The sequence below is a fragment of the Theropithecus gelada genome, chromosome 3 (genome assembly GCF_003255815.1).
Source record: "Theropithecus gelada isolate Dixy chromosome 3, Tgel_1.0, whole genome shotgun sequence".
Lineage (NCBI taxonomy): Eukaryota > Metazoa > Chordata > Mammalia > Primates > Cercopithecidae > Theropithecus > Theropithecus gelada.
This window is the reverse complement of record NC_037670.1, coordinates 18,914,239-18,937,436: the sequence shown is the minus strand read 5'-3', so window position 1 is coordinate 18,937,436 and position 23,198 is coordinate 18,914,239. Positions and strand designations below refer to the sequence as shown.

The window sequence follows — 23,198 nt, the reverse complement described above, 5'->3', positions numbered from 1 at the left end:
TTTTTTTTTTTTTTTTTTTTTTTTTTTTTTTTTTTGATACGGAGTCTCACTCTGTCACCCAGGCTGGAGTACAGTGGCGTAATCTCGGCTCACTGCAAGCGCCGCCTCCCGGGTTCATGCCATTCTCCTGCCTCAGCCTCCTGAGTAGCTGGGACTACAGGCACCCACTACCACGCCCGGCTAATTTTTTTTGTATTTTTAGTAGAGACGGGGTTTCACCGTGGTCTCGATCTCCTGACCTTGTGATCCGCCCGCCTCGGCCTCCCAAAGTGCTAGGATTTCAGGCGTGAGCCACCGCGCCCGGCCTAAAATTCATTCTTTTTTTTTCTTTTATTTTTTTTTGAAACAAAGTCTCTCTCCGTTGCCCAGGCTGGAGTGCAGTAGCATGATCTCGGCATATTGCAGCCTCCACCTCCCAGGTTCAAGCAATTCTGCCTCAGCCTCCCAAGTAGCTATGATGACAGGCACGCGCCACCATGCCCACCTAATTTTTGTATTTTTAGTAGAGACGGGGTTTCACCATGTTGACCAGGCTGGTCTTAAACTCCTGACCTCAGGTGATTTGCCTGCCTCTGCTTCTCAAACAAAGTGCTGGGATTATAGGTGTGAGCCACCACACCCGGCCAAGCTCCTTTAGGTTTATTCCCTCTTATGGGAGGTTTTAGAGTTCATGTGAGCACATTGTTCCTTGGACCTCGTGTCTAGGTGTTCACTGCCAATCTGTAGGGCTGCCATTGGCTGTCGGCAAGAGTCCTGCATAGAGGATCCTGTGACCTGCAGATGCGGCGGGGCGCTGCCTGCCTTCCTTTCTCATCCATTTACCTTTCAGTTCTCCTTTACAAGGTGCTTTTCTATGTAAAGTGATGGTGGCGTCACTTTTCTCTTTTATTCTGTTAACTCAGGAAATTAACTGATTGAGAGCGTGCCTTCCTCCCCTCTCCCTCCAGAACACGCATAGCTCTGCAGCGGTCTCTTCCTAAGTGCTTGGTGGAACTTGCTGGTGAAGCTGTCTAGATTGGGCCCAGTGGAAGGGCTGAGCTGCCAGGATGGGCCCAAAGGGATGGGATGTTACAGTTGGGTCCTTGGGTCCTTGAAGGCCTTTGCTGCCCTAGGGCTGGATGGGTCAGAACCAGATTGTTGGGGCAGGGAAAGGAGGAAGCAAACGGCTGCTGGGGTGGAGGGACTGGCATGTCCAGCCCCTGCTGCTTTTCTCAGGGGTCACAGAGGAGGTGGTTGGGTGCAGGCCAGGCCAGGGCCTGGGTGTTGCTGGCACTGACCCGTCCCAGTGTGTGATTGACAGCTGCAGCTGACCCGTCCCTGTGTGTGATTGACAGCTGCAGCTGACCCGTCCCTGTGTGTGATTGACAGCTGCAGCTGACCTGTCCCTGTGTGTGATTGACAGCTGCAGCTGGAACCGCTATAACATGCAGTACGCACTAGCAGTTTCCAAGCAGCGGGGCACAAAACGCTCCCTAGAGCTGCTGGGAAGTGAGGAGGAGGAAGAAGCATCTGAAGACGACAGCCTGCATCTGCTCGGAGGAGGAGGCAGAGACTCAGAAGAAGGGATGCTGGCCTAGAGCCAGCCGGTTGCAGCGTTGGATTGTGCTGGCTAAGACCTGCCAGGGAGATGGGACCCTTGTGCCACCTGGGCCAGCAAAGAGGAGGGTCCAGAGAGCAGCTGAAATTCTGTCGCTGGTGGTAGTGACTTGCTTTTCCTGTGCAAACGTGTAGCCCAGCGGGACAGCGAGCCAACGGGTCACGCCAGGGGCCAGCACACACTGGTACCCGGCGCCAGGAGCGGGGCCATGTGAACAGTGATGAACATTGAAAATGCCTCTCAGAGAGGGATTCACATGGACTTTGTGTGAGACTTATTTATATCTTTAATATAAAGGTTTGATAAACAACTTAGGGATAAAAAAGAGGGGGTTTTCTAACGTGAGGATGAAGTCTACACTTCAGATTAAAAAGGGTTATGTTGTATCCTGGTGTCTTGTGGGGGCTCGAGACCTGCCTGCCTGCCTGCCCACCAGGGCTTCTGTCCTGGGGAAGCAGGGTGGTCCTGCCGTCCAGCAGGGTCCCTGCCCTGTGACCTGTATCCTTGGGGTCGGGCATAGAGCCGCTCCCTGATCTCTCGGGGTCACTTTGGAGTCTGGGGCTGGGACTGGCCTGTCTCGGTGAGCTCCCTCAGACCTGTACCCGCTCTGCGTGAGCCACACGGAGGAGGGGACAGCTCCTCCCCTCTGCAGTGCCCTTGGGAACGGTCATCATGAGAGTGGCTTGGGCCTCCATCATGGCAGGGCGTCATCATCCTCACAGCTCAGTAACAGCAGCCTCCAGGGTCAGGACCTGAGGCCGACCCAGTGTGGTGGGCGCTTCACTGACTGCCCGTGCTGTCTGCCAGGCCCAGCCTGTCCCTCGCCAGAGGTGTGGCCCACGAGACCCTGGGTGGTACCTGGCTCCTTGGCTTATCTGGGAAGTGGAGCTGGTATCTGCCTGCCAGCCTTCCGGGGGTGGTGAGGCCACGGGCTAGAGAGCAGAGATGAATATGACAGGCGGTGCCTTGTGGCCCACAGTGCTGTGCTTGGAGGCCTGCAGACCAGAGATCTTTGTAGAAGGCAGGAGCTCAGGCCCTGGTGCTACCGGGTGTTCTGTGGCTGCACAGTCTCTGTGTGACCTAGACTGGAGAGAATCCTTAGCTATCACCTGCCCATAGCACAATTTCCAGCTTTCCTCCTCCTCACCTCACCCTTTTCTGTATCACTTGTGCATGGTAATGGACACCTGAGTAGTCGCCCCTGGGACAACTGGAGCTGTGCTCTGCAGTGGGGTCCGTGAGCTCCAGGCCAGGGGCAGCTCCTGCGCACTTGGTAGAGACAGGGTCCTGGCTGCCGCACTGAGAGTCTGCATTCGGCATTTCCTTTCATTTCCTTTCTGGGTGGCCCTTGGAGTTTTTTTGCGCCATCCCACAACCCCATCACTCCCACCAGCTGATGCTCCCTGGCTGGCCATTCCCCAGGAGCTGAGAAGCCTGAAGAGGGCCAGGCACAGAGGAGCAGGAACGAGGATGGTCAAATGTACCAAGCTCATCTTTGCTTGTAACTGGTAATGTCCCACGTCTGTTATTCTAGTTCCGCACTATCTTTCAGAGAGTGGCAGTAAAGTCCTAGTGATGGACAATGCGACAGTGGGGAAAGAGACAGCTGTGGGCTGGATCATCAGATGTGTCTGCAGAATCCACTGTGTCCCTGTGAACATCCTCCAGCAGTGACCATTCACATTATTTCAAAAACCTGCATTATTGGGTTGAAAATGGGTAAATTGGGGAGAAAAGGCCAGCACATACAGCCATTGCTCTGTGAACCAACCCATGCATAACAAATAGATTTTTTTTAATGGAAGAATTCCAGCTAGGATCTGAACAGCTGGGATCTTCACGCTGACCATGCTGTGAACGGAAAGAAACAAAAACTGCCCGGTAGTGGTGGCTCACGCCTATAATCCCAGCACTTGGGGAGCCCAAGGCGGGCAGATCACCCTAGGTCGGGAGTTCAAGACCAGCCTGACCAACTTGGAGAAACTCCGTCTCTACTAAAAATACAAAATTAGCCTGGCGTGGTGGCGCATGCCTGTAATCTCAGCTACTGGGGAGGCCGAGGCAGGAGAATCGCTTGAATCTGGGATGCAGAGGTTGCATTGAGCCGAGATCCAACCTGGGCAACAAGAGGGAAACTCTACCTCAAAAAAAAAAAAAAACAAAGCGGCCACTTGCCCCCAGACTAACCCAGATCAAGCCCCTGGGTGGAACGGCAGTTTCCAGGGTACGACATCCCGGGGTCAGTAAAACCCGAAAGGGTCGCTCCGCGGGAGCGGGAGCCGCGAGGAGACAGGGAAGCGGAGGGGTGGTCCTGACCCCGCGTGGGTCCTGACGCCGAGATTAAAATGAGTGGCCATTTAGGAGGATGTGGACCCTGGGTGCTCGTGCTGGTGAGTTAAGGATGAGACGGAGGTAAGGTAAGAAGCGCCGGGCTGAGCCGCCCCGAGGCAAGGCTACTTCGCGGATGGCAGGAAGGGCGCGCCGCCCCGAGGCCAGGCTGTTCCGCAGATGACGGGAGGGGCGAGCCGCCTGTGGAGGCGTCCGATGGGGGCGGCGCTGGAGACCCCGGGAGTCACCAGCATCCCTCAGCCACCACCGGAAGGAGGACTGGGTTCCCGGAACTCTACCCGGAGGCTCTGCGCAGGCGCGGCCCCGCCCACCGGCTCACTCTCGGGATTGGGCTGAGACGGGGGCGGGTCTTGTCACCGCCCCGAAGGCCGCGCAGGCGCGGTCCCCACAAGCAACGCGTTTGTAGGCGCTTAGGTGCGCACGCTCTGTCCCGGCGTGACCTTCCGACCCCGCTGTCCTCACCGCAATGGCGGCTGTGAGGGCCCTGGTGGGCTCGAGGCTCGCTGCGGCATCTGCGTTCGCGTCCCTGTCCCCCGGCGGTCGGACGCCTTCCCAGCGCGCAGCCATTCACCTCTCCGCGCCGCAGCCCGCGGCCAAGGTCGCGCTGGTGAGTGGACGGAGTGGGTGAGGTCAGCTCCCGCCTCCAGAGATCAGCCTTCGCTGTTCCCCGCCCAAGGTCGGCCCCTCTTCCTAGGTCTGCTCCCGCCGCCCCAGGTCGGCCCCTTCACCCGGAGTCAACTCCTGCGGCCCAAGTCGGCCCCTTTTTCACGGGTCATCTCCCGCCGCCCAGGTCGGCCCCTTTCCCCCGAATCAGCTCCCGCCGCCCAGGTCGGCCCCTTTCCCCCGAATCAGCTCCCGCCGCCCAGGTCGGCCCCTTTCCCCCGGGTCAGCTCCCGCTCCTCTCGCAGGTGCTGTCTGGATGCGGAGTCTACGATGGGACCGAGATCCACGAGGCCTCGGCGTAAGTCCTCAGGGGCAGCTGGTCCTCCACCCCGGGGGCCTCGAGAAGGCTTGTCTACCAGTGCAGCTTACTCTTTTTTGAACAGTTTAGAGAAAGCATGTATCTTATTTTATTTTTATTTTTTATCTTTTGAAACAGCGCCCAGTCTGGAGTGCAGTGGCGCGATCTTGGCTCACTACAGCCTCCGCCTCCTGGGTTCAAGCGATTCTCCTGCCTTAGCCTTCCGAGTAGCTGGGACTACAAGCGTACACCACCATACCCAACTAATTTGTGTATTTTTAGTAGAAACGGAGTTTCACCATGTTGGCCAGGCTGGTCTCAAACTCCTGACCTCGAGTGATCCTCCCGCTTCAGCTTCCCAAAATGCTGGGATTACAGGCATGAGCCACCGCACCCGGCCTAGAGAGCTTGTATTTTAAATACCCTATTGGCTAAAAAAAGCAAAAACGACTCGCAAAACCCAGGGAGACACTAAGGAAGCACAGTTTTTAAGTGTCATACTGTCACCTAGAGGTGATCACTCAGCTTTTCACTTGCCTGTTTTCAGGACACACACATTTTGAAAACACTGAGATCATGCTCACCCGTGTTTTGTAGATGTTTCTGACACATGGGAACTAATTCCCATTCATCCAGTTCTCAACGTCATTTTAACAGTTGCTTGGTATTTCTGGGTCCTAGGCAGGTTACTGTTTATGTAACTGGTCAGCTATTGCTGAGTGGTTGGTGGTCTGATTGCCTTCGTTACTGGAAATGACTGCAGGCCGAACTGGTAGGGCAGGAGGCCTCCGTGAGTGCCAGGTGCCTGCAGTTCCCACGTGGTTCAGGGTGAACTGGAGAGGGGAGAGCTGGGTGGTGGCGAAGGGGTGTCAGGCCATGAAGAAGGGCCTGAGGCTGGTGGCTTTGTAGGAGGCCCGACCCGGCTGGTTAGAGTTGGCACTAGGCAGAGTGAGCTGGGGGAAAGGGCCAGGATGTGTTTCATTTTGGCCTTGGTGGGATAGCAGATAGCCTTAGAATAGCTTGAGCCCTCCCAGGCAGAACAGCAGGGTCTTGTGTCTGGGGTGTCTGAGTGGTTTTCTTATGGGTAGTGGAACCCAAGTGCCAGGGCCAGGTCCTGACCTCTCCCTCTGGCAAGTCACTGATACGGTTTCCTCCTCCACATAAGGGGCAGTGAGGACTTAGTGTGTGGGTGGGCTTAGCGAGCTATCTCCTGTTGGCACCGGGAATTGCGGATGCCAGCGTGAGCCCACGTAATGTCAGCTGTTGTCTCCAGGAGGAGCTTCTGTTGCCCTTGCCCTTGGGGAGATGGAGCTGCCTGGCCTGTAGTGTTGTCCTGGGGTCTCTGTGTCTCTCCCACCATCTGTGATGGGAAAGTTGAGGGAGACTAGAAATTGAACTAAGTAGTGACTGAAAGCCCCCTCATACCCTCTGTGCATGTGGCCCTCTGAGCACACTGCTGCTTCTCACTCTTGGTGCTCGCAGCAATCAACTGGAGGAGGGCAGCCAGGCCCTGGGTGTAGGCAGAGCACTCGGCAGCCGGGGACCCGCATGCCTTCAGTCTGTGCCCTCAGTGGAGTCACCTGGCCCCCATACCCCAGCTTGCAAAGGGAGCTGTTGGGACCAGCTAATCTCCATAGCCTACTTTTGAGGGTCTGTCATAGTCGTAACCCACCAACCGACAGTGAATTGGAATGGGGCTGTGGGGGACATTTGGCTTGGTATGGAACCAACCGTAACTTTTTGCAGAGCAAGTAAGATATTAATGTACATTAGGAATTTATTCCTGGCGCTTAGCTAAAATCCTGTTTTTAAAAATGTGTTAACACAAATCTGGATGGGGCAGATTTTGAAGACTTGTCTCTGGTTTTCCCCTGTGCAGGATCCTGGTGCACCTGAGCCGTGGAGGGGCCGAAGTCCAGATCTTTGCTCCTGACGTCCCTCAGATGCACGTGATTGACCACACCAAGGGGCAGCCTTCTGAAAGCGAGAGCAGGTGGGGGTGGGATTGGAACTTGCTTCTTGTCCACCTCCCACGGTGCAGCTTTTTTTGCTGGCTTAGCTTAAACCAAGTCGTGTGTGCAAGTGAATGTCCTTCTGAGCAGTTGTGCTCAGGCTGTTCTGGAAGTAATGCTGCTGAGGCTCAGTAGTGCCTTCCTTCCAGTACTCACAGGAGTGAAAATATCGACCGTATCACTTCCCACTGAGTAAAGCTGCTCATACCTTTGTCTTGAGCAGAGGTGGTGTTTCTCAGTTTGGTTGCCCACCTTCTTCCCCTGTCTGGCCTCCAGATCTGTTTTGTTGGTTCCTAGCAACATGTCTGTTACTGCGGTGTGTGTGGTTCTGGCCTGCGTGGCCCGAGATCCACTTCCCTTGCCCGTCCTGCCCGACAGCCCTGTGCAGGCCATTCCCAGGTGCCTTCCAGCTGGCTTCGGACCGTGAGAGGTAGGGGCTGGAGACTGGAAGAAGAAGCCGCCGCTGCCTCCTGGGGCTGTGCTTCTCACCAGTGGGGGGTTTCTTTTCCTGCCTTGGACCCTGGCTTCTGCACCTGGACCTGCACCTTCGGCCCCCACACCTGGAGGCTAGCAGCTTCCTGTGGTGACTGGCCTTCGTGTTGCCTCACTCTGGTCCTGAGTCCTGGCTTCTTACCTTCACCACTGAGTCCCACCGTCCTGATGAGTGCACAGAATTCTGTCTGCTTTAGACACTCGGAGAGACTTCATTTCCCGTGGGCCTTGACTGACGGTGCGGGAGATTCAGCGTGATTTGGTGCAGGTTCGGAGGTGCTGATCTGAAGAGCCCAGCATAGACTTAGCGTTGCTAGAACCATGTTGCCTTTCCAGGTAGTCACCAAACATGCCGACCTGGAAGTAAGTCCCTGTGTGGCTGAGAGCCATGTGTGTGGAGCGTGTCGCCTGTGGGCTGTGCCCCTGCCCCGCTCCACAGTCCTCCACCAGCATGCTGAGGCTTTTTGCCCTGTGCTCTTTCCCAGGAATGTTTTGACCGAGTCTGCAAGGATCGCCCGTGGCAAGATCACAGACCTGGCCAAGCTCAGTGCAGCCAACCATGATGCTGCCATCTTTCCGGGAGGCTTTGGAGCGGCTAAAAACCTGTGCGTATTTGAGCTTTGAGGTCTTCCACTTTCCATGTGGAGATGGGAAGGGGGTGCTCCTGCCTGCTGTCCGATGTGGGCAACGGAGCGGTGATGGGAGGGGGCAGTGATGGGAGCAGCCTCTGGGTTTAGGGGTCTGGGCAGGGCACGTGACTGCTCTCTGATTTGGGAGCCGTTCTTAGGGTTGGGTCTTAGGATTTTAGCAAGACGTGCTTTTTTTTCTGCTTCTCTGCTGTCTTGTCTCTGAGCATTCCTGGGACCCAGCAGCGGTCAGAGTGGGTTTGGGGCTCCCTCTTATCTAATCACTGTGCTGGTAGATCTCGTCACATTGAAATCAGTCTCTGAGTATTTACTCGTTGGAGATCCCACTTTTTCCTCCTTTTATTTTATTTTTTCTTTTTTTTTTCTTTTTGTTTGTAGAGATGAGGTCTTGGTCTGTTGCCCAGGCAGGGATGCAGTGGCACGATCGTAGCTCACTACAGCCATGATCTGGGCTCAAGCCATCTTCCAGCCTCATCCTCCTGAATAGCTGGGACTATAGGTGCATGCCACCACGCCCATGTGTTTTGTTTTTGTGTTTGTTTTTTGGTAGCCTTACATGTAGCCCAAATTGGTCTGGAACTTCTGGGCTCAAGTCTCCCTCCCGCCTGGGCCTCCCAAAGTGCTGGGATTCCAGGCCTGAGCCACTGTGCCCGGCCCCTGTTCTCTTATGGAACCTTGCAGCGTCAGGAATTGGTTTTCTTCGTGGTGGTTTAGGTGGAGGTCCTGACCAGGAAGAAGGCGGCCGCCTCGGCCTGGCTGCTTGGGTTGGTTCCATGGTAGCTGGATCGTGAACTGCGGAGGCCTGGCCGGCTCCCACATGGTGGCGTCCATGAGTTCCAGATCCTCTTTCCATTCTCTGTGTCTCCTCTCTCTCTTCGCACATTCGTGGAGATTCTTGGCACCACCCCCATGGCCCTGCCTGCGAGGTGGAGGTGGTGCTGGGCTGACCCTCCAGGGACAGCTCTGTCACCTGCAGGAGCACTGGCCACAGTGCGTCTGAGCATGCAGGTGGCTTCTGTGCCACGGTGTGGGTGGCAGCCCCAGCAGGGCCGGCCCCGGTTGGCAGCTCCTGTTTCGAGGGCAGGCTGGAGCCTGACTGGCCACTCGCCCCGCCCTGGGCAGCCTGCACCCAGAGTCGAGGGGCAGGCAGTCTCCCATCTGAAGAATGCGCCCTTCCTATCCCGAAACCTCGGAGGTCTCCTTCCTCAGATGCCAGCCGTTTTCTCTGCGCCCTTGGCCGTGGCCTCACCCCTCTCCCACCGGAAGCCCCGCCCCAGCCTGTCATCCCCTTCTCCTGAAAGCCAGCAAGCCTCGTTGGTGCCGCCTCACGCAGTCCCACGTCAGGCTCCATATTTTGTCCAGTTGTCCCCACGTCGCCGCCATCTCCACGAGGCTCTGACTGCTGACACCGTGTGTGGCGGGGCCCGGGGGCAGCTGGAGGGTGTGCTGGGGGCTGTGTGCCCTGGCGTGGCTCCTCCACGTTTTGCCAGCCCGGAGGCACCGGCGTGAGGCACGCGGCCTGACGCGCGCGGCGTGAGGTGGAGGCGCGCGGGGTGAGGCGGAGGCGCGCGGAGTGAGGCGCGCGGCATGAGGTGGAGGCGGCGCGAGGCCTCGGGGAGGCGGAGGTTCTCGGGGTCAGTGGGTCTTGCCTTTGGCTTTCAAGGTGTTGATGGACCCTGGACCGATGTGCCCATGGGTCTGAGCCCACGTCTCCTGGGTGAAGCTCCCCTTTTCACTGACCTGTCCAGCGCGTTCTGGGAGAGCCTGCGCTGCGTGTTCACAGTGCGGTGTGCTCTGACGAGCTGCAGCCGTGGCCGCTCCCCACCCTCTGAGACAGTCACCCGTGGGGACGGTGAACACCCGCTGCCTCCAGAAGATTCCCAGTACTCTGCCAGCAAAGCCGTGTGGAAAATGCTGGGCGGAGGACTGAGGTGCGTGAGCGGTGGCGTAGTGCCCGGGGGTGGCGTTCGTGGGAAGGTGTGTCCACTTGTAGATATGGTGGCATTGCCAAACACACGCCCCATGGGCAGTGTGGAGAGGCCTTCCCCGCCCCGCGTGCCCTCCACAGCTCCTGCTCCTCGGCCTAGGTGTGGATGCTGGTGTCTTGGGTAAACCTGCGTTTGTTTCATGGTCACTGGAGCGAGAGTGCTTGTTATGCCTGGGGGCGGATTGCGTTTCTTTTTCCGGAAGCTCTGGAGTTTCTTGTGGCCCCTTTGTTTTGAGGAAAAACTCACACACCGTGTTTCTCCTCCTCCCACCACAACAGCCGTCTACACAGAAGGCTCCTGTGAGCGGCTTTGAAGGGTCTTCCCCACGCACCACGCAGGGGTCGCTGCTGCCTTCTAATTCAGTTCTGACAGTGTGGACCCGGGGCAGCGTCCGACCCCACGGGTTGAGGGCTCCGTCCCCAAGACTGCCCTCCGACACACATCGGTGACCAGCTTGAGCCTCTGGAACTGACTGATTAACCTCACTGAAGTTGGGGTTCCCACAACCCCGTTTGCTGGAGTGGCTTACAGTGCTCAGGGAAACATGACGTCAGCATTCTCCCCCAGGGAATGGGGGACCCTCTCAGGAGAAAGGCGGGGAACATTACAGTCCTGCTTTGGGGCAGGTGAAAGGCAGGCAGGAGGTCAGAGGCTGTCCGAGGCCCAACACAGCCAACATCATAACAGAAAGCTGACAAGCGCCATGGGAGTCAGGAGCCGGATACCGGTGTCTGAGTCTCAGCACCGCAGCCCGGGTTCCGCCAGCTGCTCCAGAAGGTTCCAGGGCGTGAGCCCTCTGGGCCTGGTGGCCTCCTGCTCCACCCTTCCTGATCCTCCTGCTTTCTGTGCTGCTTTCTGTTTAAAAAACAGGAAAAGGTGTTCACATCAAACGCGCGTATGTGCAGCCATTCCCATGTCTCTTGCTGCAGCTGACTGAGGGTCTGGAGCTGTGCCTAGGAAGCCCCCCAGGAGTAGACCCTGGTTGTGAGGGTGTCTGAGGAGGCCTTTTCTCTCCCGGTAGGAGCACGTTTGCCGTGGACGGGAAAGATTGCAAAGTTAATAAAGAAGTGGAGCGTGTCCTGAAGGAGTTCCACCAGGCCGGGAAGCCCATCGGGTATGTACCGCCGCTCAGGCCTCGGGCAGTGAGGGAGGAGGGTGCATGGGCCTGTGGCCTCCATACCCAGCCAGGAGCTGCCACTGATCCTGAAAACTCACAGCTGGTTTTCTTGTTTTAGCTGAGGGGATTTCACGCGATGTCACTGGTGACTTAACAGGAAGGAAAGGGCACGCTCCACTTCCCTAGCGGACACCTGGAATTCTCTCGGCTCCCAGAGGCATCCGTAGGCAGTCCCTCAGGACCCCTAGCCTTTACCAGACCCCTTCTCCCAAGCACCTTAGCCACAGTATCCCCAACCCCGCTGACTTCTGGCCAGTCACTACAGCACGTGCACCGTCCCTGATGCCGTCCACTCCCAGCAGCCTCTCTCCTGGGGAACCACAGCCGACCATGCCCCTTTGCCCCTGCTCAGACAAAGCCTGGGTCCTGAGGCTGGCAGCACGAGGTGGGTGCCCACTCCATCATCAGCGCCTTGGCTTCTGTGGCAGGTCACAGCCCTGCAGGGATTGTGTGCTCTTAGCCGTGTGCAGCCGGGAAGTCACCCTTAGATGAGTGACGGTGACCCAGCAAGGCCGGGTTCCGCCGTGGCAGGTGTGATGCTTCCACAAGCCTCCCCGCACTGGCTCCTTGGTGGTCCCGGAACCCGGTGCTGCGCTGTCTGGGTCTCAGCTGCATCTGGTGCTGGCATCTGTCCCCAGTTGGAGAAATCCCTGGAGCAGGGCGAGAGCCGCACTTGTGTTGATGAACATCTGTGAGGCACGTGCAATGGCTGCTCACTACCGGGTTCTGTCAACCAAACAAGGATAAGGCTCTACCAGAATCCTCTGTCTGAGCGGGGCTGGAAAAAAAACCCTCCCCACCCACAGTCACTCACTTAAGGACCCGCCTGGTCACCGTCCCGGGTGACATGGTGGAGGCACAGGAAGAGGTGCAGGCTCAGAGCTCCCGAAGGAGGTCCCTGCTTACAGGCGCACACAGCCCAGGTGAAGATGCCGCCGACGGTCCCCACCTTGGGATCCCGTCCTTGTCAGAGAAACGTTCCCGGGATGAGCGCCCAGAGGGAGGAGCCCATGGCCCTTTCTTTTGTGGCTGGTTCAAAATCTCGGTGAAACAAGATAGCCCCCCAGCAGGTGAACATGCCTCCCCTGAAAACAGTGTGGGGCGCAAGCCTTCCTCCTCCCCGGTCCAGCCACGGGGCTCCCCTGAAAACGGCGTGGGGTGCAAGCCCATCTCCTTTCCGGTCCGGCCATGAGGCTCCCCTAGAAACAGCACAGGGCGCAAGCCCGTCTCCTCCCCTGTCCAGCCACGGGCTCCCCTGAAAACGGCGTGGGGGTGCAAAGCCCATCTCCTCCCCAGTCCGGCCATGAGGCTCCCCTAGAAACAGCACAGGGCACAAGCCCCTCTCCTCCCCAGTCCAGCCACGGGCTCCCCTGAAAACGGCGTGAGGTGCAAGCCCATCTCCTCCCCGGCCTGGCCATGAGGCTCCCCTAGAAACAGCACAGGACGCAAGCCCGTCTCCTCCCCGGTCCGGCCATGAGGCTCCCCCGGAAACAGCACGGGGCGCAAGCCCGTCTCCTCCCCGGTCCAGCCACGGGGCTCCCCTGAAAACGGCGTGGGGCGCAAGCCTGTCTCCTCCCCGGTCCGGCCACGGGGCTCCCCTGAAAACGGCATGGGGCGCAAGCCCGTCTGCTCCCCGGTCCGGCCACGGGGCTCCCCTGAAAACGGCGTGGGGCGCAAGCCCGTCTGCTCCCCGGTCCGGCCACGGGGCTCCCCTGAAAACGGCGTGGGGCGCAAGCCCGTCTGCTCCCCGGTCCGGCCACGGGGCTCCCCTGGAAACGACATGGGGCGCAAGCCCGTCTGCTCCCCGGTCCGGCCATGGGGCTCCCGTGCACGGTGACCCACAGGCTCTTTTTCTCTTGCCTGAGGAAACCTAAATCCTTTCCCGCTGCAGCGTTCCCTTCCTAAGAGGAGAGGGACGTGGTAGTGGTTCTGTGGCTGGGCACACAGTTTCCATGTCAGCTTGCCTTGAGGTCCCTCCTGCAGCCGGCCCCACCCACCCCTCAGCCTGGTGCCAGAGGCCTGCGTGGCCGGCCAGGGGCTGTTAGGCGGCCCGGCTGCTTAGTGCTGGGACCCTTTCCTTGAATGCGGTAGTCGAGGTGGGTGCTCGGCTGTGCCAGGAGACGCTGTGGTATCTGTAGCTGGCACTTGATGGCCAGGCGGCTGCACACAGCATCAGGAGCTCCTGAGACCCTGCTTCCCAGACTTCCTGCCTGCTCGGAGGGCAGCAGGGGGCCTTGGTCTCATAGGCAGCCGGAAGCTGCTTCAGCTTTAGGACATGCAGTTTTGAGGGGTGGGTTTGTTTTGAGAAAGTCTCTCTGTTGCCCGGGCTGGAGTGATCTCGGCTCACTGCAGCCCGCCCCCCCCCCCCCCCGGGTCAAGCCGTTCTCTTGCCTCAGCCTCCCAAGTAGCTGGGATTGCAGGCACCTGCCACCAGGCCTAATTTTTGTAATTTTAATAGAGATGAGTTTTCGCCGTGTTAGGCTGGTCTCGAACTCCCGACCTCAGGTGATCTGCCTGCCTCAGCTGCCCAGAGTGCTGGGATTACAGGTGTGAGCCACTGTGCCTGGCTGTGACATGTGTTGTTAACAGTGTTTTGTTATAGCCCATGGTAGCAGTTTCTACCTGGGCCTGTTGGGAGTGGGTAGGACTATAGACGGCGGGAGGAGGGATGAAGGAAGACAGGCCAAGGTGTGGGGTGTTGGGGGCAGGATGGGGCCTGACAGCTGTGGGCCACACCACAGGTTGCCAGGGGATGGGGCTGCTATTTGATGAGGCTGTGCCCTTTCCACTGTCACCCCTGGGTGGCCATGAGGTGTGGACAACACAGGTCGCTGAAGGCGCTGCTGTGAGCACAGTGCCTGGCACACAGAGGGGCCTCTGTTGGCTGGGCAGGAAGGGGTTCCTGGTGAAGCAGAAGCAGGACCCAGGGGTGGGCATGGCGGGACCCTCAGCTTCAGGGCCCGGGTGGAGCTGTTGTGGCCTGCGTGTCAGGGTCGGGCGTGCACCACCAGCCTGCACTTGCTGAGACTTGCGCCGCAGGTCGGAGGCTGGTGAGGCTGCTCCTGGCCCGCTGTGCCTCCGCTGTGAAGGGGGTCTGGTGTGGCTGGTCAGTGTGGCTGTGATACCTGTTCCTGGGTCACAGAGCATCCCACAACTCAGGGCTGGGGCAGCCGCATGCCTTTACCTGCTCTGTGAGTGGACTTCTGCAGCCCGGGACTCCCATCAGTCTGGGGTGTCCTGGGGCTTGGGGCTCATCCGTGACTGTTGGGGGCTCCCCTCGGGGTTCCATGGCCTGGTGCCTGAGTGCCTGCAGGGAGTGCTGGGTGGGGAGTGGGACTGAGGACACCTCACTCAGCCTTGAGTCACCTGGTGCCGCCTCCACCGCATCCCATGGGCCACAGCCTCTGGGCAGCCCAGGCTCACAGCAGGCAGGGACAGCAGGGCCCCCATGGCAGGGCAGCCTGGGGTCATGGCAAGGGTCATTTCTGTTCTGCAGGCCGTGCAGCCTGGGGTCCCGCACCCGCCTGACCCGTGTTCTTCTCGCCTTTCAGCTTGTGCTGCATCGCGCCTGTCCTCGCAGCCAAGGTGCTCAGAGGAGTCGAGGTCACCGTGGGCCATGAGCAGGAGGAAGGTGGCAAGTGGCCTTACGCTGGGACCGCGGAAGCCATCAAGGCCCTGGGTGCCAAGCACTTCGTGAAGGAAGTGGCCATATCCTTCCTGGTAGCCAGGCCCGGCCCGCAGTTGCGCTTGTCACTAAGCCGTGCATAAGGACGCCCCGCCTCTGGGCGGCCTCTTCACTGGGAGCTGCACCTGCTGCTCTCCCTGTGGGGCCTCCCCTGGTGGGCACCGTGGCCATGTGTCTGCGGGTGTCAAGCAGATGGCTGTGACGGCCCAGCTGGTGCGTGGTTGGCAGGTGGTCCAGGTCCCTAGCCTGACTATTGAGTCTGCTCAGCAACCCCCAGACAGCCACACTTGGGGCCTGCCTGGGGGGAGGGGACAGCACCCTGCAGGGGAAGCTGTGGGACCTCAGGATGCTCCAGCCCAGGGGAGGGTGAGGAAAGAGTGTGTGCGAAGTGTGGAGGGAGAGCGGCCAGGTGTGCAGGAGGGAGGGGCTTCCTGAGATAATGGGGGAGAGCAGCTGGGCATGCAGGAGGCAGGCGCTTCCTGGCTTTATTTGGGTGGAAGTTCTCAGGCCAGTTTGAATAGCCAGGTGATTCTAGCCGGCCTCACAGCCCCCGGCCCCTCCTGTTGAGGTGTGTCCCCTGGATTCTGAGACGATGGACCGAGAGCACCAGTGGGGCTGTTCCCAGGGAGATTTGGAGGAAAGCTCCTGGGAGGCGCTGCCTGGATCTGGAAGAATGTCCATGTGGGCCCAGTTGAGAGAACAGAACAGTCCGGGGTGCTGGAAGGTGCTAGAATGAGTACAGCATGGACCCGGTCCCCTGCAGCTGTTGTTCTGGAGGGTGCAGTTCCTCTCAGTGGGGCAGCTTTTTACTCACAGGCAGCTTCCGACGTCAGGCCCGTCTCCCCCTGCGGCTTTCCTGCCGGGCAGGAGCACGGGGCAAGGCTGGCCCCAGGTCGCTGACTGCTTGCAGGAAGGTGGGGGCACATGTCTTGGTTGGTGTGGAGGCCTGGCCACTGGTGCGTGGCGTTGGGGAGGCTCAGGTCTGGCCGGCCGGCTCTGGTTGTGCGCCTGCTGCCCTGTTGCCAGTTTCCCCGCAGCATGAGGACCGGCTCCTTCACTGCCAGTTCTTCCTCTGAAAAGTGGAGGCGCTGCTACTGCCTCCCGTGGTGGTTGTGAGGACCCAGGCATGTGTGCGCCCCCATGGCGGGGCAGCTCGTGGCCATGTGTGGATGTTGGGCCTGTGTGATGCTGGCATGAAAGGTGCCCTGAGGGCATTGCCCCGTTCCCTGGAATTTCCCCGCTGCCTCCTTCCTCTAGAATGCATGTCAGTTGGGAACAGGTACCTTCCTATGTTGTTCAGCAGCATCAATCATACAGAAAGCGGGGTCCTGCCAGCACAGACTGCACCAGGAGCAAGTTCTCCTGTTCCAAGTTACCTGAGAACAAAGTTAGGACGTGCGGTGAGGGTGGGGCAGGGGCCGGGCTGCACACCTGAAAGTCCCTCGGGTCCCTGCACGGTGGCTTTTCCATAACTCTGCACACGAAGCTCACGTGGACCAGAAAAACAAGGTGGTCACGACCCCAGCCTTCATGTGCCAGGCGGCACTCCACCACATCCACGACGGGATCGGGGCCATGGTGCAGAAGGTGCTGGAACTCACTGGAAAGTGACGCGCACGGACGGGGTCCCAGCTCGGTGCCAGGACTTGGCCTCACGCTCTGGCTGAGGCGCTGTCAGCTGCTTTCCTTCCAGCTGGGGGTCTGGCAGGCCCTTTTTTTTTTTTTTTTTTTTTTTGCTGAACCCTGCAGGCGTTCTCTGTAGGGAGGGTGGCTGCAGTGCCTGGGCGGGTGTTTCTTCCTGGGTTTGGCTGGGCTGCTGTCATATACAGAGGCCGAGCGGCCGATTCGTTCTCTGCCACAGGGACTTGCCTCACTGCGTCCCAAAAACAAATCGCAGCCAGCTTTTCCAGAAATAGAAAATTCTGCCGTCCGAGGTTTTATACTTCAGGTTAGTTTTTGGAAGGAAGAACATTTTTAGGTTTGCAAGCCTCCTGATGAGGAAACCAGAAATACCACATTTATGGACCGTGAAAGGTTGGTTCTCTACTCTGAAGGGACTTTTGAGTTAATCGGCGTAAGGGGGTTTCTAAAGCAGGCAATCCCTGTAGCCGCAGAGAATAAATGCCTTCCCAAAGTGGCAACTTCTCACAGCCACGTTTCAGGCCTGCTGAGACTGCTGAGTGAGGAATGGCAGTGAGGTTTCTTCAATTAGTCTCAGTTCTCTTAATTTTCAGGAAGAAAGGGAAATTGCAGCACCTCAGCCTCCGAGATTGACCTCTGGGGAGTGATGGTAGCGTTGGTGCCAGGCCGTGGGTTCAGGTGTGGCAGAAGCTTGCAGACACATCCGAAGGGAAATAAAGTGTGTTGGCGTTCGACTGTGCTGCGTTCATCTGTGTATGCAGGATGGTTTGGGGGAGAAAGCACTTGGGATGGGAGTCAGGTGTCTGCACACTTCACTCAGTGTCACATATCTGTTGCCTTTTGGATCTGTCTCTGCCTGAGCAGCCAGGGCCAGGCCAGCCTGAGAGGCCTCACGCTGGGTGAGTGGCAGGAACTGCCCAGCGTTGGGGTGGGGGTGTGGGAAATGCCCGTTCTGGCTGCTGGCACGGCTGTTCTGTGTGGTCTGGTTTGCACCTCCCTGTGTGTTGGCTGCTGGGCCTGGAACGGGGCCCCTGGTCCCGCAAGACTCGAACTCTCAATTGCACTGTACCCACCACACACCCTTGGCCTCCCCACCCACCACGTGGAATCAGCAGATTCATTCCACCACCTTGAGAGGGCGCGGGGGACCCATGGGTAAGGCAGGAAGGCCCTGGTGCACCCCGCATCAGGGCTTGGCCTGATGCTTCTGGTTCTTCCTCTGTGGGAGCTGGGTTCACCAGTGGCCTTCCTCCCACTGAGGCCAGGCCTCAGGAAGGCCTCACGGGTGTCCACGCCCACAGCACTTGCCTTGGGGCCAGGATTACCCTGGCCCGGGCAGCAGAGGAGCCTCCCCTTTCTCATAGGCTGGTGTGGACACATTTTGTGTGGTGGGGGTACCCATATACCACACATGTATATTCACATGTGCGTGAGTGTGTGAAACGTGCACCATATACCACACATGTGTATTCACATGTGCGTGAGTGCATGAAACGTGCACCATATACCACACATGTGTATTCACGTGTGCATGAGTGCATGAAACGTGCACAATCACAAGCATGCACTTTGGGGTTTCCACCAAGAAAACGTGCAAAACCATCCCTTGGGCTTGGAACGGCGGCACTGTCCCCAGAACCTCCCAGTCCCGTGCAGGCTCCGGCTGCACGCTTGTGTACTCGCCTTCGCGCACGCGTGCTGTCTCTCTCTCTGTCTGAGGTGATCTAGTGTGGCGCCCCACACTCAGGTGCTTCTGCTGGGCCAGGCCTGTCCTCACCTGCGTCTGCCCTTAGCCCAGGCGGCCCTGGGAGTCCTCAGTGTCCCCACTTGCAGATGAGGCTTTGCTCCTCCCAGGGCCCTGCAGCTTGTAGGGCTTGACTGGAACTCAGCTCTGAGCAGTGTGGCACCAGAACCCGAGCCCTAGAAATAGATCTCGGTACGTTGGGAAGCCCACAGAGGGGCCGTGACAGAACCGGAGAGCTTGCTCCCGGGTTCACTGGAGGAGAGCTCGGTCCCGGGTTCACTGGACAGTGACTCCGTGGCTGCTGCGTGCCAGGCACCTTCAGGTACCAAGGGCATTGTCATGAGCATGCCCTCATCCTGGAGCTCAGGTGGAGTGGAGGCAGCCAGTACGTGGTCCGGTGAGCCGTGGAGTCCCCCCAGCAGTGGGAGGGGTGTGGACATGCTGGGAAGCAGGATGGCAGTGCCAAGCATGCATAAAGTGATCAAGGAAGGGGACAAGAGGCCCAGTGGGAACAGGAGCTAACCAAGGGTTCAAGGTCAGGCCGTGGGGAGGGAGGGGTGCTGGTGACATGCATGGTTCCAGGGACCAGGCCCTCCTGCCATCCCAGAGGCCTCTCCCACGGCCTGTGCGCCCTGGAACGTGGTTGTGACTTCAGATGCTGCCACCAGGGGGCGTGGCAGAACTGTCTTTGGGGCTGACCCCGGGCGGGCGGCCCCCCACCAAGCTACTTCCTGTTGGTGCCATCAGAGTCTGGGCTATCCTCCCCCCCCCCCCCCCCCCCCCCCCCCCCGTCTCCACATACCCCGCCCCTTTGCTCTGTCCCTCTGGTTTCTTTCCAGGGTACCTCGTTACCTCCTGTCCAGGTTCACCAGAGCTCAAGCTGTGGACATGCCCCATTCCCCAATAATCTTGTCTTCATTCTCTGTTTCTCCACCACTCCCAGTTCCCCCACCACTCCCAGCTCCTCCACACTCAGTCCCCAGCTCCCCCACCACTCCCAGCTCCTCCACACTCAGTCCCCAGCTCCCCCACCACTCCCAGCTTTTCGACACTCAAACCCCAACTCCCCCACCACTCCCAGCAGCTTCTCCATTCCCACCTGTTCTTCCTTCCTGGTCTTCTCCCCAGACCTGGTCTGACTGTCCCTCCCAGTCCCTCATCTACCTGGGGATGGTTGTCTTCCACCCTGACCTCCAGGCTCTCTTGGATGTTGCTCCTTCCCTTTCCTCCCCCCAAGCTCCTCACTGTCCCAGACCCCTGCCCAAGGAGGCCTCGAACTCCAGCCCTTCTCTGTGCACTACACTTGGAGTGGAGCACCACCCACTCAGCATGTCCAGACCAGGCCCCCCACACACGCTTCTTCCTGTCTCTGTCTTGGGGGCCATTGTGTGCCCAGCTCCCCACGGGAAACTGGTCCCAGCCGCCTATGTCTCCCTGCCCCTCCCTCTACCCCGCTATGGGTTTTGCCTCCAAACATTGTCCAAGCCACCCCCTTCCTCTCCTGTGCCTAGACCAGGTTCATGCCTCCTCCCCATGTCTGGTCCTGACACCCTCCATCACTCCCTCCTGGGACGACCAGCCCCCGTCTTTGTATTACTGGCTCCCCTTGTCTCTCAGCTGTCAGCGTCACTCTGCAGATAGGACTTCCCCGCATGCCCTGGCTGAGGAGGGGCCCCTGGGCCACTCGTCTCGCAGATCTCGAGGTCTGTGAGTACACACGCAGCAATGGTTTACCATCTATCTCCCCACTGCACTGGGAGCGTCAGGAGAGAGGATGGGGGCCTCATGGGTGCCCCTCCATCTTCCCTGGCCAGGCCTGGGCCCTGAGGGTGATGGGCTCTTGGCATGAGCTGGCCAGTATGTGCTGTGAGGCTCAAGGCTCACGGACCTGACGTGCCACCTTGGCGTCCGCCCGCCCCCAGGCCCCTTCCACCTACTGCTGGCCAGCGTCTTCCTCTAGGACTCCCTTAACATCACCTTTTCTGTTTTGTTTTAAATAGACTTTATTTTCTAGCACAGTCTTAGGTTCATGGCAAAATGAAGCGGAAGGTACAGAGAGTCCCACACACTCCCTCCCCCCGCGCATGCACAGCCTCCCTCACCATCACCCCCGCCCCACCCCGGCAGAGCACACATTAATTATAGGCAACCAACCCACGCGGACGCGTCATCACCCCGAGTCTGCGGCATCAGTTAGGATTCACTGTCGGTGTTAGCCATTCTGTAGATTCGGACAAATATAGGACATGGATCCGCCATTTACAGAGAATGCAAAATGGTTTCATTGCCCTGAAAACCCTCGGCTCTGCCCATTCCTCCCCCACCCTCCACCCCCATAACCACTGATGGTTTTTACTGTCCCCACAGTTTTGCCTTTTCCACAATGTCACATGGTTGGACTCATGCACTATGTGGCCTTTTCTGATTGTCTCCTTTCGCCTGGTAATAGGCATTTAAATTTCCTCTATGTGTCTTCATGGCTTGACGGCTTATTTCTTTTTTTTTTTTTTTTTTTTTTTTTTTTTGAGACGGAGTCTCGCTCTGTCGCCCAGGCTGGAGTGCAGTGGCCGGATCTCAGCTCACTGCAAGCTCCGCCTCCTGGGTTTACGCCATTCTCCTGCCTCAGCCTCCCGAGTAGCTGGGACTACAGGCGCCCGCCACCGCGCCCGGCTAGTTTTTTGTATTTTTTAGTAGAGACGGGGTTTCACCGCGTTAGCCAGGATGGTCTCGATCTCCTGACCTCGTGATCCGCCCGTCTCGGCCTCCCAAAGTGCTGGGATTACAGGCTTGAGCCACCGCGCCCGGCCGACGGCTTATTTCTTTTTAAGCTGAATCATATCCCATTGTCTGACTGTGTCACAGTTTATCCATTTACCCTCTCAAGAGCATCTTAGGTTTGTCCCAGTTTGGGGCATTGATGAATAAAGTTGCTATAAACACCTGTGTGGAGGTTTTTGTGTGGACATACATTATCAGCTCCTTTGTGATTGCTGGATCATATGGTGAAAGTTTTACAAGAAGCTGCCAAACTGTCTTCCCAAGTGGCTGCACCATTTTGCATTCCCACCAGCAATGAATGGGCGTTCCTGTTGCTCCACGTCCTCACCAGCATTTGGTGGTGTTTGTGTTTTGGATTTTGGCCAGCTGATAGGTGTGTAGTGATATATTGTTTTAATTTGCTATTTCCTAGTGACATATGATGCTGAGCCCCTTTTCATGGCTTATTTACTATCTGCATATCTTCTTTGGTGAGGTATTGGCTCAGAATTTTTGCCCATTTTTAAATTGGTTGTTCATTTTCTTTTTGCTGAGTTGTAAGAGTTCTTTGTAAATTTTGGATCATAATCCTTTAATGATATCTCGTTTCTAGTTATTTTCTCCAGGTTTGGGGCTTGTCTTCTTATTCTCTTGACAGTGCCTTCACAGAGCAGTTTTTAATTTTAATGAAATCAAGTTTATCACTGGTTTCTTCTTGGATTGTTATTTTTCTCCCCTTATGAAAGAGAGAGAGAGGGAGGGAGGGAGGGAGAGAGACAGAGAGAGAGAAAGAGAAAGAAAAGAAAAAAGAAAAGAAAAGAAAAGAAACGGGGTCTCACTGTGTTGCCCAGGCTGATCCCAAACTCCTGAGCTCAAGTGATCCTCCTGCCTCAGTCTTCCAAAGTGCTGGGATTCCAGGTGGGAGCCACTGGGTTCAGTCTTGTGTTTTTAAAACTCATCACCAAACCCTCGGTCATCTAGAATTTCTCCTGTGTTATCTTCTAGGAGTTTGATAGTTTTGCATTTCACATTTAGGTCTGTGATCATTCTGAGTGAATTGTTGTAGGGGTGGAACGCATGTGTTGGGATTCATTTTTGGAATGTGAACGCCCCATTGTTTGGCTCCATTTGGTGGAGACTGTGCACCATTGCATTGCTTTTGCTGCTTTGTCACAGACCAGTTCACTCTCCATGCAGGTTTGTTTCTGGGCTCGCTCTCCGCTTTCATTGGTCTGTTTTGCCAGCACCTGTCATGAGTAATGTAGCTTTATAGTAAGTCCGGAGCCTGCCAAGTCTTCAGAGTTGGAATCTGCCCCTATCAGATGTCCAAACCGTGTCCCCAGGACCCTGAGATCAGGTCCCCAGGAGGGCCTGGCTGGAGTCCCTATAGCCCTGAGCGCCAGGAGAGCAGGGTCTGCCCACTCTGGGAGGTCTGTCCTCACGAGGCCGGACACCCAGCCCTGGTTGTCCTGGTCCACCTGGTATGACACTGCCCTGTTCCTGCTTCTCCCAAGCACCTGTGACCCTGGGAAGCCCATCACAAACACCTCCCTGGACCCATGCTGTAGAGTGCACCACTCCGTTCCCACCACAGCCTCAGGCAGCACTGGCACTCACAGCAGGGGCCGCCCTCACAATCTCACATCGCAGGAGCCCAGGTGTGATGCTAGCCAGGCTCCCCAGAGGAGGCTTTGCCGGCCCAGGCAGCTGCATCTCTCCAGGACCCCACTGCTCCCCAGGTCCAGCCCAGGCCCTGATTCAGCAGCGACTCCATAAAGAAGTAAAATGAGAATATGCACGAGGCCCACACTTAGGGACTCCTGTCCCATGGTGTCCAGCATGGCTCACAGGTGAGGACAGCAAAACCACCAAGAAATGACCCGAGAGGCCAACAGCAGCTCCCTGGGAAGGCCACACTCTCCAGGAAGACATAGCAACTCTGAAATACACAACTTAGGTAGAAATCTAACAAGGTGTGTACAAGATCTATGAGGAAAATTATAAAACCTTAATAAGTCAAAGAAGTAAAATGGAAAGATACTCCACACCCGTTATTATGCATACCCCCCTTTATCCCTGATAAGTTTCTTTGCTCTGAAGTCTGCTCTGAAATTAATATAGCTATTCCAGCTTTCTTGTGATTAATGT

General features: G+C 57.6%; 2 protein-coding genes across 7 annotated transcripts in view; both read left to right on the top strand.

Moving 5' to 3' along the window:
• PWP2 (PWP2, small subunit processome component) overlaps nt 1–1,983 on the top strand; it is a 24,713-nt gene extending 22,730 nt beyond the window's left edge. For both annotated transcript variants that reach the window (XM_025378428.1, XM_025378429.1), the window contains exon 21: nt 1,403–1,983. In XM_025378428.1, coding sequence (XP_025234213.1) covers nt 1,403–1,577 — 175 coding nt within the window. In that variant the 3' untranslated portion in view covers nt 1,578–1,983. The remainder of the gene's footprint in view (nt 1–1,402) is intronic.
• Nucleotides 1,984–4,327: 2,344 nt separating this feature from the next.
• GATD3A (glutamine amidotransferase like class 1 domain containing 3A) lies at nt 4,328–22,753 on the top strand. 5 transcript variants are annotated; one of them, XR_003118483.1, is made up of 8 exons: nt 4,328–4,553; nt 4,855–4,907; nt 6,787–6,900; nt 7,897–8,016; nt 11,068–11,160; nt 14,775–14,931; nt 16,391–16,666; nt 22,725–22,753. XR_003118483.1 is itself a non-coding variant. In XM_025378430.1 (7 exons), the coding sequence occupies exons 1-7, from the start codon at nt 4,413–4,415 to the stop codon at nt 16,517–16,519; spliced, it is 807 nt and encodes a 268-aa protein (XP_025234215.1). In that variant the 5' UTR covers nt 4,328–4,412; the 3' UTR covers nt 16,520–17,280. The 5 variants fall into 5 exon arrangements, 4 of the variants coding, with proteins under 4 accessions (XP_025234215.1, XP_025234218.1, XP_025234216.1 ...); XM_025378430.1 differs by lacking the exon at nt 22,725–22,753 and having other exon boundaries at nt 16,391–17,280; XM_025378432.1 differs by lacking the exon at nt 22,725–22,753 and having other exon boundaries at nt 4,334–4,736; nt 4,775–4,907; nt 16,391–17,280.
• The last annotated feature ends 445 nt before the right edge of the window (nt 22,754–23,198 follow it).

What these genes read in the sequence shown, in the direction of transcription:
- GATD3A (XM_025378430.1), top strand. Translation starts at nt 4,413, where the DNA reads ATGGCGGCTGTGAGGGCCCTGGTGGGCTCGAGGCTCGCTGCGGCATCT. An exon ending in CCTTCTGAAAGCGAGAGCAG is followed by an intron (nt 6,901 to 7,896) that starts GTGGGGGTGGGA and finishes GCTCTTTCCCAG; the next exon opens with GAATGTTTTGACCGAGTCTG. An exon ending in TTTGGAGCGGCTAAAAACCT is followed by an intron (nt 8,017 to 11,067) that starts GTGCGTATTTGA and finishes CTCTCCCGGTAG; the next exon opens with GAGCACGTTTGCCGTGGACG.